The sequence below is a fragment of the Balaenoptera musculus genome, chromosome 13 (assembly GCF_009873245.2).
Source record: "Balaenoptera musculus isolate JJ_BM4_2016_0621 chromosome 13, mBalMus1.pri.v3, whole genome shotgun sequence".
NCBI classification, from domain to species: domain Eukaryota; kingdom Metazoa; phylum Chordata; class Mammalia; order Artiodactyla; family Balaenopteridae; genus Balaenoptera; species Balaenoptera musculus.
Genome location: NC_045797.1, coordinates 37,355,522 through 37,369,364, shown reverse-complemented (window position 1 = coordinate 37,369,364; position 13,843 = coordinate 37,355,522). Strand labels below are relative to the sequence as shown.

At 37.9% G+C, this 13,843-nt stretch overlaps 1 protein-coding gene across 1 annotated transcript; it reads right to left on the bottom strand.

Moving 5' to 3' along the window:
* Nucleotides 1-6,921: 6,921 nt before the first annotated feature.
* Nucleotides 6,922-13,434, bottom strand: TMEM17 (transmembrane protein 17). The gene is made up of 4 exons (XM_036874084.1): nt 13,292-13,434; nt 9,580-9,683; nt 9,307-9,420; nt 6,922-8,358 (listed from the first exon to the last, which is right to left on the bottom strand). Exons 1-4 carry the CDS (start codon nt 13,389-13,391, stop codon nt 8,080-8,082), a joined length of 597 nt encoding a protein of 198 aa, XP_036729979.1. The 5' UTR covers nt 13,392-13,434; the 3' UTR covers nt 6,922-8,079.
* Between the last annotated feature and the right edge of the window lie 409 nt (nt 13,435-13,843).

Here is a 13,843-nt window from a genome sequence, read left to right as displayed (position 1 = left end):
ATATGAATGCTTATTCTACTATGTTTATCTCATTTAATTCTTGCAAAAGTCCTATAAGCACTCATTTTAAAGATGAATAAACTAAGGATTAGGTTAAGTTAAATAACTCGACCAAACTGATAAATGGAGCAAGGATTTGAGCATAAGTCTGCTTCCAAAACCCGTGGTTTTAACCACCGTGCAACACTGATTCCCCTTAACTAAGTCCGTTCATTCATTTGTTCACTGTCATGGAGGAGGAAATTTTCTTTCTGGCTGGTCTAAGAATTAAATTGACATGAGACAGATTAACAGGAGAAATCCAAACAAAAGTTTAATAACGTGTACATGGGAGAGACCCAGGAAAACTGAGTAATCATCAAAATGGCTGAAACCTTCACCTTAAATACCATTTTCAGTTAAAGAAAAAAAGGGGATGTTGGGGGTTAAGGGTCTGGGACATCATAGGGGAGGAAGGCAATTAACATGAAGATGGAAGGCAAATGTTTGTTAAATGAATGTTTGCTGGGCCGTGCAGAGACAAGGGGACACAGAGTGGACTCTATCTCTAAGAGTTTCCCTCACCGCACCTGGCCCGTATCCGCTGCAGGTATCTCTGGCGATAGCTCCGTTCTGGAAACAGGCCCTTCATCTAAATTCTTTTTAGGCAGTTGGCGGAAGGTCAGAGTTTCTTCCTGAGGCTTTTGGGCCTTGTTTGTTTTCAGCTTGAAATCATCTACATGCCAGAGACATTTTGGGGCGGCAAATTTTGCTCCCCAACATCACCAAATATTTATTGAACACTTACAATGTGGTAAGCACTGGAAATACAAGGATGAATAAGACATTTACCATGAAGACCTTACAATTAAGTAGTAGGAACCTCATATATACAAATACATATAATTAATCATTTTAGATACAGTCATAAAAGATGAGCAGCAGAGATACAAAGAAAAGTGTGCAAGTGTTACCTGGAAGTAGGTAGGAGACAATGGAACATTTCCATGGAGGACATGACAGTTGAGCCAAGCATTATAAGACAAGCAGAATTTCACCACGTGGATAAAGTTACTTCAGGCTGAGAGCTGAATGGAGGGAAAAGGTCCGGAGGCAAAATCCAGAATGGTGCACTGGAGGAGCTGCATGTGTAGGATTGGAGGGGTGGCAAGACGAGCCAGACAGGCGGGAAGAGGCCTGGTGCGCCACGCAAAGGACTGTGGGTGTTCTGCTGCAGGAAGTGGAGAGTCTGGTGGAATTTTAAGGAGAGTAGTGGCATGATTAGATTTATTTTTAGATTTCTCAATAACTGTAGGGAAGGTACAATAAAGATGAGACATTTACTAGTGCAACATGGAAGAGAACAGTGAGATTGTTCCTTTCCATGATCTGGTCATTATACTTCTATTAAGATATGCTTGTCCTCGCGTAAGACCACCCAGATATTTTCCCTTGAAAAATAGCACATAATGAGCTCCTTAATTATTAGTGAACTGATTTTTTGAGAGGTGTGGGTTGGAAGATGTGTGTGTGTATGTGTGTGTAAAATGTATTTGTGCCAGCATTTCAGCCTCTTATGAGATTCTTTTGAAATGTGATCATTATCTATCAAATTAGCTCTCCCTCTCAGCTTTGTATCATTTTCAAATATGGCAGCATTGTCTTCTGTTTCAATATAGATACACCATTCATTGCCTACAGTATAAAGTTCAAACTCTTTATTATATGAAACACTGATAACATCCTGATGCCAGTCTTTCCAGCTCATCTCAGGCCCTTCTCAACATACCTTATATTTTAATCATATCAAACTACTTTTGGTTCTGTTCAGGCCTTATATTTTCAAATGTCTGTGCCTTTGTCTATGCTGTTCCATCTGTCTGAAAGACTATCTTGCCTCCTAGTCAGGATTCCTCACTTTTCTTCATATTTTACATAGCTCTGTTACAATATTTTCATAAGCCATGATGATCACCTTAAATTTGTCTCCTCTGCGAGCCCTTGGCTGGAAGGGCAGGGACTCAATCCTATTTATCTTTTTGTCCTGGAGTACCAAAGCATAGTGGATGGCATACCGTTGGAGCTAAGTAAATTAAGTTTACTTTGCAGAACAAAATTATAGCATACTAAAAATAAAAAGCATGAATATATCCTTTGCTGCTCTGCTTTGTAAATTACCAAATAATCAACAGTGAACTGCTCTCCTGCCTTCCTTAGCAAGGGCTTATTGGGCATCAGGAGCTCTAGTTTTTAGGATAGCAAAAAATTTAACTCTTAGCAGCTTTTATTCTTTTTAGGAAAGCTATTGAAGCAAAGTCCTAAACTTCCACTCTCTGTAGTGATGATTTTAGTTCTTCTAGGTACTAATGAATCAAGCATTTATAAAATAATTATTAAATATACATATCAAACATTTTTTGAATTTGCATTTTGAATTTGAATTTGAATATCAAACATTTTTCTCTTTTGAGCTATAATATTGAGCAGTGTCTCCAATGTGTTTTCGATTAGAATATAAATAACTCAAGATCAGGAACTAAAACCCTTTAGAGATGAATCGATAATACCACTTTCCTATCAGCCAAATATAGTGCTATTAGAGTTCTGAAAAATTGAAAGAGAAGGCCATTCTTGGTTGATTATTGTTTTTAAAAGTCTACATTTTTAACGTAGCCAAGTGCTAAACACTTAGGCTTGTGGAACAATGAAGGACGAATAAGTAGCTGTGATATATACACTGTGATTGTACAGACCTCACTGGCTTAGAAAGCCCTTTCCAGTCAAGGGTGTGGCTGTGGAACTTATTTAGATTGAGCATGTTGATAAGCTAAGTGTCCAAGTGTCTTAATTTTTTATAGAATATATGTTTTATTTATCTTCTGGTCTGTGCCTTTTTAAGAGTTTTATTCTTTCTTGAGTTTGGTTGAAATGATTACGCACCGATGCTTAGCCTCATTTTCAGAAAGATGTACATCTATGTAAGTACCAGGATAAATTTAAACGTCGTGGTTAAACCTGATTTTAAACACGTTTTTCTAGGGCCTGAATGTTTTTAAATGCTTAAGGCTTAAACACTGTGGCGGGAGTGGGGTATGCAGTGGACAGGAGGTTTTTAGGATGATTCTTAGAATGATTTTTAGAATGATTAGCTGTTTAGTTTTGTTTTTTTGTTGACTGAAAACCCTAAAATTAACAGTCTTTTAAAACTAGAATAAGATGTATACCCATAACAAATTAGTGTTAATTGCACTTAAAAAATACAGCATTAAAGTTTGCTGACAAACCTTTTGTAGGAGCAAAAATCTAACGTTTTACATTGTAACGAATTTACAGGATAAACCATTCCACTTGCCTCATTGTTTTCTGCCTCCATGCCTATTTTGCTATGCAAAAGCTTTATGTCAATTTACTTTTTGGGCCGTTTAAGACCAAACCAAATTATTCCTTCAGAACATTTTAAACAATCCCTTAAAGACCTCTTTTTCTTGGCTATGTTTCCAATCTTGGCTTATCACTGTAATATTTCATGCTCCATGCTTCTGAAAAAATTCAATATTCAAGAACAAAGTAATCCAGAGCTTTACTTCATTTCAGTCTTTTTATGTCCTAGGGCTGTCCCAACTCAATGACCCAGTTTTTATTGTGTCACATCTGTCTGTTGCTGACTGTGACCAGCTTGCCTAAGCCTTTTCCTGTCCCTTATCAGTTTTCCCTTAATCCAAAAAAAAAAAAATTTTTTTTTAAAATTCTTTGCACTTCTCCTTTCACAGCTTTTAGTTTTTTTCCTCCTTAGGAGACTCTGTTCCTGTGGTAGCTACTCAGAAACACAAAGATGAGTGGGTGACTAAGGTCTCTAAGTCTGTCCTTGTCAAAATTTTCATTGCAATATCTTCAGAATTACAGAAAGTGGATATTATAATTTGGCAATATGCATCAAGAGTCCTCAAAAATGTTCATACCCTATGATCCAGCAGTTTCACTTCTGAGACTCTAGCTTACTAATTAAAAAGAATCATCTAAGATATGGAAAAAAGCTGTATATATGAGATGTTCATTACAATGTTATGTATTATTGGGGAGTTCTTTTGCTTGGTCTAATAATTAAATTGATGCAAACAGATTAATAGGAAGAAAAAAACCCAATTTAATTCATATGCACGGAGGTCTCATAAAAATGGAATCCTCGAGGTGAACAAAGCAGGCTGTTTATATATTATTTTTAGACAAAGAAACAATTATTTGTGAAGATTTAAAGGGGCTTGTGCTTGGGGTAGCAGACTAATGAAGAGGTAACAAAGTTTGTCTACAGAGTTTTCTTAGTCTTGAATTTACTAACTCTGGTGATAAGGATGCTTTCTATCCTCCTGGTATAAGGAGGATATTTTCACATGGGAGATTATTTCCTGCTTTCATGGGGAAAGAGGGGGTTAGAGTGTTTTTCTATATCATTTTTTTCTCCACTGGCTTAAATTCAAACTAATCAATATGTCATTGTAGCATATCTTGGGGCAGCCTGCTCTGAGGCCCAACAGTATACATGCAAAAGAAGAAAACAACCCAAATATGCAACAATAGGAGAGAAGTTTAATAAATTACTGTCTATCTACTTGATGGAATATTGTGCAATCATTTAAGATAATGGTTATGTTGACTATGTAGAAAGATAGGTAAAAATTTATAATGTTTTCAGAAAAGCAGGGTGCAAAGTCGTAAGTGCTGGTGGTCACAGCTATGTTTTAAAAAGCATTTACAATGGGAAAACTGCAAGGAAAGAGGACATTTGCTAATACTTGTTATTTTAGGGTATGGAATTATAGATGATTTTTCTTTCCTTTACTATCAAAATCTAGATTCAATTTCTTTTAAAATTTAAGTTTTTGAAAACTATAGTCTTCACAGATGCAAATTAAGAACTATTCAGATATGTCATGTCAAAATTTATAAAAGGCTATTTCAGATAGAGCTCTATTTAAGTCTAATAATAATCTAACAATGGCCAGGGGATGGGGGTGGATAAGATAGTGAGTACGTCATTTTGTTTACCATTGTGTGTAATCTCCAAAAAGATACATTAGAAAAAAAATTTTAATACCTATTTTAAAATATAAAATAATTAAAAAAAATCTTAATAGGTTCTACTCAAGTTTATTTTACTGCCACTGACTTTATCCAGGCCAGTTTGTTCTCTCCAAAGTTGCTTCATCAAGTTCTACCTCTAGCCCAACCCTTATAGTACATTTCCCACATTGTATTCAGAGAAATCTTTCTGAAACTTAAATGTATGTGATATTTCACTGTTTAAACTATTCAGGGATTCAGAATATTAGCGTCTTTAGCTTACTAGCTCCTCCCAAGCTTCTCTATCTTATTCGGTGTCCTTTCTTCTCGTGTACCTTTCCCACCAGTTTTATCAAACGACATGTAATACCTGAAACAGTACTCAGAGTCACTATTGCTTCTGTCTCTTAATACTGAAACTAACACTTAATACCAGCTCAGTCTTGAAATCCCAAAGTGTTACTTTCTTTGGGAAGCCTTCCCAGATTCCTCATCTTTTATGTATTCTCTGTAATCCTACAGTGCTATCCCTGATTTGCCCATCTGCTTTTTCCACCAGACAGTAAACGTCTTATTATTGTGTGCATGGGCGTATGAGCGAGTGTGTTTAACAGCACTCCCTGCCCCTCCCGCCCCATGTCCCTCCCTGTGCTCTGACAATGAGAGGAATAGTGATTGCTAAATGGTGTTGATGAAGGGTCAGTGCGCTAATCCTGGACACCAAGTGAAGGAAAAAAGAGAGGAGATGCACCAGAAGCCAAGGACTGTCAGCTGTCAGGTGCTTATTAGGTAGAAACTCATTCAGTGCACCTCCCTGATGAAGTTAGACTTTACTTCCAACGTTGTACCCCTGAGAACAGGGAGCACATTTATTTGTCTATGAACTCTCCACTCTTCCTTGTACATACAAGGCATTCAAACATATGTTGATTAAAACCCAATTTTTAAAAATCATTCCGATTTACAGAAATTCACATCCACCTTGTCTATAATTAGGAAAAAACCCTGGAAAAAAAAATATGTGAAAGACAAAGTGTTTGTGAAGTGTTTGTGAAGCTCAACGTCCTAACTAGAAAACTTCAGAACAGTGCTGTGAACCCTGAAGAGGAAGATGTAACTGGAATTAAGGATGGGCAAACTTATTCAAACAAAATAAAAATAAGGACGGCCTAAACTCCAAATGTGCTGACATGGAAATATCTATCTCGATTTTCGTATGCTTACATAGGGAACCAGCTATACTCCAAAAGAAAATATTGGTTCAGCCTAACACAAAATCATGGTTTTATTGTTTAGACAAAAAACAAATAACTTGGTCATGTTCTCAATGGATTTTCTTAGTTTCTTTTTTCCCATCCTTATTATATCTGTATTTTAAGCAATATGGTTATTAGAGCAAATTTTTTTTAATTTTAATAAATTGAATACATTTTCCCCCAATTTTTATAGTTGTTAAAATTTTTGATTATCACTCTTAACATTTTAGTGATTACTCTTTTAACCCTAAATTAAAGTTTAAATGTTTCAGAGGCTCTGATATTTAAAATAAAACTCTGGAAACAATTGTTAAATAGAAAAGTCTTTCTTATCATCCCCTTAATTTACCTGCTATGTAGATTTAGTGTTATTTTATACTTTCTTATAAACTCACCTATCTATTCCTATCTAGAAACAAACGCAACAAATATGTTTTAGTAAACTATCCAAACAATTCTATTTTGAATTTCAAATTATTGGAATATACCTAGTGACAGCTTTGGTATAGGGGAAAGGCTAATCAGCCAGTGCATGGGGGTAGAAAAATTTGACTGAACTTTATATATAATAATAGAAAGAGCATAAATAGACTGGTCAGGTGTGTTTAAGAGTGGGAAATAAAAACATTTTCAAAAATTAAGCAATGTAAGAATGTATAAGGCACAGCACAGAAATCCTAAAATAAGCATGAATTACAGAACAGGAAGATTAGAAAGAATGATTTTTAAGGTAGCTACAACTATCTCTCAGTAAAATACATTACTTATAAAGGCACATTTCCCTATAGGAAAGAAAATATTATATCCCTTAAGACAATCCAATAGTCACTTAAAAATAATGTTCAGATACACCCAAGCAAACTCTGTAATAAAAATAACAAACCCACAGCCCAAAAGAACTGTACAAGACAGGAATGATTCCTACAGATACTTTAACATAAATATTTTATACCTTATTGTAAAGACATTTTACACACCACCGCCATAAATACCAAACACAGTTTTATTTATCTACTTATTTATTGTTTTGAAAGATTTTTTTGATGTGGACCACTTTTAAAGTCTTTATTGAATTTGTTACAATATTGCTTCTGTTTCATGTTTTGGTTTTTTGGCCGTGAGGCATGGGGGATGTTAGCTCCCCGACCAGGGATCAAACCTGCATCCCCTGCACTGGAAGGCGAAGTCTTAACCACCAAACTGCCAGGGAAGTCCCTGAATGCGGTTTTATGAAAGTAACAATTTTAGAATAAAAACATTTCTTAAATAGCATGATAATCCACCTGGTTTCTTCTTAACCTCAGTATAACAGCTAAGACCCTAGCAGACATGAAAATCTGGTGTCTTAGTTTACAGATGTAGTCTAATACATCAGAATACTGACAAGCATTTCCATGTGCTTCAGACATACTGCCAACACATAGATAGCCAACAAGATTAAAAGAAATATACACATTTCTAGTTATAGGTACTAACTAGAAATATTACAATAAAGATGTAATGCCACCAATACAGGTTTTTACACACCTGAAAAAGTCGACAACAACAAAAAATTCAGATATTTGACATCAGGTAGACAACACGTAGGCTTTAGGGTTGATTTACTGCTTTCATGTGATGTACAAATAGTCTTATCATTGCCCCCAACCTTGGAATTTCAGAGCCAGAGAGCATACAGTTCAGAACACTTGCTTTATCCTTTTTCTCGTGCTAGCCCTCTGGTGTTTTCCTAATTCCTGCAGTTTTCTAGAATGATCTTTCAGATTTTTCACTCAACAGCACTGGGTCAAATCTCTTCTATACAGGATCTCACTCTTCTCATGTCTCCTCTGCTCACAGAGAGCCGGTCAAAGTCTTGGAGGTGGAAACGAGTTGCCAACTGATTTACCATTTTCCTTAGGGTAAGAAATGCTGAAACAACTTGGAAAGTAAGGAATATAGTGAAGATGATATGTACTGCTTTTTCCAAGGGCAGATTCGTTAGGCCTTCATTGAAGAGCAAGAACAGAATTAAAGGCAACTGCAGTAGAAGGCTCAAAAGCCAAAAGCCAGCCAACTCAGGAACCTGCAATGACACACGTGATGAGTATCAGATCAGTGAAGTACAGTCTTCTGTTTGTATCCATAAGCAAGTGATACTACTTGATGGCACTACTGTGAACATACATTTTGAGCTCTGTAAATCAAAAGGAGAACAACATGGTCCTTGTCCTCAGAAAACTTACAGTCTAGACCGGAAGAGAAAACTTACTTATGTGACAGTCCTAGAATACTATAGTGAATAATGAAATGCACCACTTAGCATTACAGACTAAATGCTACAAGAAATAAGACAAGAGGGTAAGTAGGGTAGGTAAAAGACAGAATTCAAGGAGGTAGGCTTTTAAAGTTGGGTAGAAGGAGGAAGAGGCAAGAACTTAAGTAAGCAAAGATGTGGAATGAGTATGACTGGGAAACAACACATCACCTGGAATGGATGCTTGGATTAGGAAAAAGCAAGAAATACAGTGGGACAGGCTGGGACAGGCCCTTATGAAGGGCCTGAAAGAACACAGAAATCTTTAGGGATTATCCCTAAATTCTGGTAACTGTAAATGCTTAGGCAGCATGATGATTCAGAAAACATGAGCCTTGCAGAGGAAATGAGTTTATCATTTTCCCCCATTCTCTTATTCAGGATCTAAATAATCATGTTTAATTGACCAAGTATTTTCAAGACTGGTGAGAAGAGGGAAAACTATCACTTCTTAAGTGTTTACTATGTTCAGGTACTTTACATAAATTACTTAATCCTAACAAACCTGTGAAGTAAATATTTCCCCAATTTTATATGTGAAGAAACCAAGGCTCAAGAGATTAAGCAAACAGACCACAGTGACAGATGTGGTGAAGTTGGAGCTAGGCCTTAACTACAGGCCTTTGCTCCTTCCACCACATCTCACTGCCTTTTCCTTGTTAGGAAAATCTTACTGCATTTATGTGTAGAACTGAGAGAAAGGAAAAAAGAGCCTACCTTCTCCTGCAGGTTCCCCATGTAGCCCAGATACAACCTGATAGCTTCAATTAAGGTTATTAGGATGATAACGGTGACCACAATGAATCTGTAGTAATCAGGCAAGATTGAATACTAAAAAACCAAAAATAAACATGTTCATAAAATTTCACATATAGTAAGACTGACCTGAGATTTTAAAAAAATATGAAGAACTTTAACTTTATTGACAATGTAACAATGCCAGGGATGGCACAAGAGACCTCAGCAGAAGTAGTAAAAGTGTAGATTTACCTTCATCTGAAGCATCATAATGCTGCTCACCCACCAAAGTGGGAAAAAATAAGTGTTAAAATAAAGTGACATCTGCAATGCCAAACTGGAAACCATTTCATTATCTACGGAAGAAAGAGAGAGAAAAGGAACAAACTCTTAACCCTGGTCTCTGCCCTATACGTCCTTTAGTTCCTTAGAATTAATAACCATAGCATCAGCTTAACGAAACTCCAAATTTTAAGCCTATTTATAATCATTGACAGTGAAAGGAAATAGTCATCATAATACTATTTAGTTCCTATGTTGGCTACTTGGGGGTATGTTTCATATTTTTCAATTACTGTATCATTTTCCCATTACAGTCTGCTGACTTTTTTGCATACTACTGGTATAAATTAAATGTGGAATATCAATATGAATCCTATTGAGCAGATAACAATCATCATTACCTCCTCTGTAGAGTTCTGTGTAAAGAGCCTATGAAATGAACACATAAAATACATAACAACTAATCTCTCACATATAAACTAATCTCATGCAAAATCTAATCTCCCCAAATTATAATTAAACAGACACCCCTTTTCAGCATATCCTAATCCTACCTGTTCATTCATATCCAATTCAATGCCACTTTTTCCATAAATCCTTTCTCGAGCCCATTCCCCCACTCCAGCAGAAATCTCTTTTCCCTCTAGGTACTTATCACTCTAACCTGTGTGTAAGAAGTGTTAGCAAAGAGCCACACTCCCCTCACTTGAGACACAATCTGGTTACTGAAGAGACAATGAGCTCTGGAGTCCAAGTAAACCCGGAGTTCCCCAAACTCCCTCAGAACTCTAGATGCCAGACTTGGAATAAATTATTTAACCTCTTTGAGCCTTAATTTATTCACCTGTAAAACAGTAACATTAAAATTACCTCACAGGGTGCTTGTGAGGATTAAAGATAATATAAATTACTTCACCCTAGCACTATGCCTGGCACTTAGCAGGCACTCAATAAATGAGTCCTTTTTCCTTCTCTTTTACTTATACACAGGCTCATTGTAAGCACAGACCACATTCTACCCAAATTTGAGGCCCTCACAGAACCTAGCATCTTGCTTTACACATGGAAAATACCAAATATGCATAAGCAGAAAGAATGAATTCATTAATGAATGAATGAAAACATACTATTATAAGGGCATTACCAGTGTAGCCGTTCGTGATACATGAGTTTCATTTATCTAAGGCTGATTACATAGTACCTTTTGCTTTCATATAAGGGAGAAGGGTCCTAAATTAAGAATTTGATTTTTAAAATTGGGCCCTACAAATGCATCCTAAATTTGACTAAATTCCAACAATTTAAGAGCAGATATATATTTTGAAATCCACTGCTCTAAATGAAAGAATTTACAAAGGCTCTAAAATAAATATATTTTTAAAATTTATTTATTTATTTATGGATTTTTGGCTGTGTTGGGTCTTCGTTGCTGTATGTGGGCTTTCTCTAGTTGTGGCTAGCGGGGGCTACTCTTGGTTGCGGTGTGCAGGCTTTTGATTGCGGTGGCTTCTCTTGTTGCAGAGCTCTCGCTCTAGGCGCGTGGGCTTCAGTAGCTCTGGCACACAGGCTCAGTAGTTGTGGCTTGCGGGCTCTAGAGCGCAGGCTCAGTAGTTGCGGCACATGGGCTTAGCTGCTCCGTGGCATATGGGATCTTCCCGGACCAGGGCTCGAACCTGTGTCCCCTGCATTGGCAGGCAGATTCTTAATCACTGCGCCACCAGGGAAGCCCCTAAAATAAATTTCTTAAAAACAGATTTTTATGTCTTTTTCTCCGCATCTGAGTATTTTATATCTATCGTTTAACAGTTTTAAAATATAAGATAATCATGGTCTCTCACAGCAAGGTTTTTCCTTTAGCTCCAAGAATATCTCTGATTATTATGTCTACTTTTGCTTGCACCCATTTATTAAATTACCACTGATAAAGGAATGCATTCTTACAGTCTGTTAAATCTGAAGGTAACTCACTTGCCTAGGATTTTCTCATAACAATAGTACAACTCTTGGTCAGCTGCGGTCATAATACACGCTTGCAATTACAGTGCAAATAATCAAACCTAATTCAGATCCACAAGGAAGAAAATGTGGAAAAATGTGGTAAATTAGTTAAGCTGAAAATTCTAATACCTTTAGAGCAAACACTGTCGTCAAATTTTGCAAAGAAGTTTTTATGTTAAGAATTTTGTACATGAGCATCTTAAGAGTTATGCTATGTCTATATTTCAGCAGATCAAACTTACCATCATGCAGTTGAAAATCAAGTTAATATGTAAGTTAACCTTGAAAGCACAAGACATGAATTTACTAAATTCTGCAAAAGTACAAGTTGACTTCTGTAAACGGAATTTAAATTAAAATATTATGTAATATAAATCAGGGGTGGGCAAACTACCAGCCAGCTGCCTGTTTTTGTATAGCAAGTGAGCTAAATATGTTTTTTCACATTTTTAAATGGTTGAGGAAAAAATATCAAAGAATAATAATATTTTGTGACACTGAAAATCATGAAATTCAAACTTTAGTGTCCATAAATAAAGCTTTATTGGAACACTGCCATGTCTATTCAATTACCATTACCTATGACTGCCACAGAGACCTACGGCCTGCAAGTTCTATAATATTTACTATCTGACCCTTTACAGAAAACCCCTGATACTTTACATCATCAGATTTTAGTGCCTTGGCTTTAGAATCAAAAACGTAATAACCTAATTTTTCACATTATGTTTTTCTCTGTACATCCTAAATCAAGACCAGGCCTAAATTGAGAGGACAGGCAAGTAATCAGGGTGAAAATTTGAAACGATGGGAAATGACTTTTCTTGGCCCCCTTTAAAAAATCCCTAAACCAAGCAAGAGGAAAAGATTTCTATTTCCCAGCACAGTTCAGTGATAAAAGCTGCGTGGGTTTGGTTGACAGTATGTTGTCTATCATGATTTAAGAGAGGGAAACTGTTTTGCAGAAAACTGCGTTGTCACTTGTCATGTTGAATGTAGCATCGTGGTATTTTGTTACTTGATTTAGGGCAAGAGGTATAAATAGGGAACGGGAAGGAGAAGGCAGGGAGAGTGCGAGTTTTGTTGAAGGCGTTGCTAGAGTGGCAGGTGCCACTCTGGATTGGATAGCGTTTAAAATAAAACTTCTTTCCATGTCTTCTGCCAGAAAATGGACTTGTGGTGGAAAGTACTTGTTCTGCTAGGAAAGGAGAAAAGGAAAAGATATTTTACTGGGGTAGGGGATAGTAAGTGGAAAGAGGAGATTGCCTGGGCTGTTTCCACTCCACCCTGGCCAGAAAAGCCAGGGTGAATGCCGTAGAGGAAAAGCAAAGTCGGCCTTCTCAGCCTTCTTGGAGGGCAAGGGACCGGACGCGTGCTGCGAAGGCGGCTTTTATATTCTTTTTTGAGGAAGGCCGGCGCCATCTCAGTCGCCCCGCTTGCAATTAGCCGGCCAGGCCGCAGCACTATCAACCCGGAACCGGCTGGGTTACTGGGCCGGGGTATCTGGTCCCCATCTCAGCGCCATCCCTCGGCCTGGCCCCTCCTCCAAGGAGCTTCCCGCACTGCGGAGAACTAGCTGAAGGCGAAACCGCCATCTTAGGTCTGGGCAAAATCCGGCCGCTCCAAAACTCGCGCCAGGTCTTCCGAGGGCCACAAGCCCTGCGCTGGGAACTCCGCCACTCACCCGGACCCTCGTTATACTCCGGCCCGGTCCGGCTGGAGTCGCTGAACACGGTCCGGCTGAAGTTTCCCAGCCTCTGGCGGACCGGATCTGGCAGCTCCATGCTCTGTTGGTACCGCTCACTGCTGCGTCTTCGGGTGCTGTGGTGCTCTGAGGTTCCCACGGCAACCGGGCGGCGAGGGCGCTGGAGGCCCGGGCGCACGCGCGGCCGCCCTGCTTGGCCGAGGCGTGGGGCTCCCTGGAAGGGAGAGGAGTGCGGGAGAGCCCATTCCTGCGGAGCGCCTAGCCAGGTGCAAAACCGCGGATTCCTTAGTCCTGTTTTAAGTTCCACCATTTTAACAACGAATAAAAATAATAATAAATGACCTGGGGTTGGACTGTGATACAAGGAGCTCTAACAACCTTGCCAGTGGGATGCAACCTTTCTGGAAGGAAATGCAGAATGAAGGCAGAGCTTATAGAACGTTCATGACTCAGTAGCTTATACGTGTTTGTGTGTGTGTGTGTGTATACAAACACATACTCTCTTCTAGGAATATGTTATTATATACTAGG

Coding starts and splice junctions, on each gene's coding strand:
- TMEM17 (XM_036874084.1), bottom strand. CDS start 13,391: ATGGAGCTGCCAGATCCGGTCCGCCAGAGGCTGGGAAACTTCAGCCGG. Junction 9,684..13,291: donor GGAGTATAACGAGGGTCCGG/GTGAGTGGCGGA, acceptor TTTCTTCCGTAG/ATAATGAAATGGTTTCCAGT. Junction 9,421..9,579: donor TTATGATGCTTCAGATGAAG/GTAAATCTACAC, acceptor TTGGTTTTTTAG/TATTCAATCTTGCCTGATTA.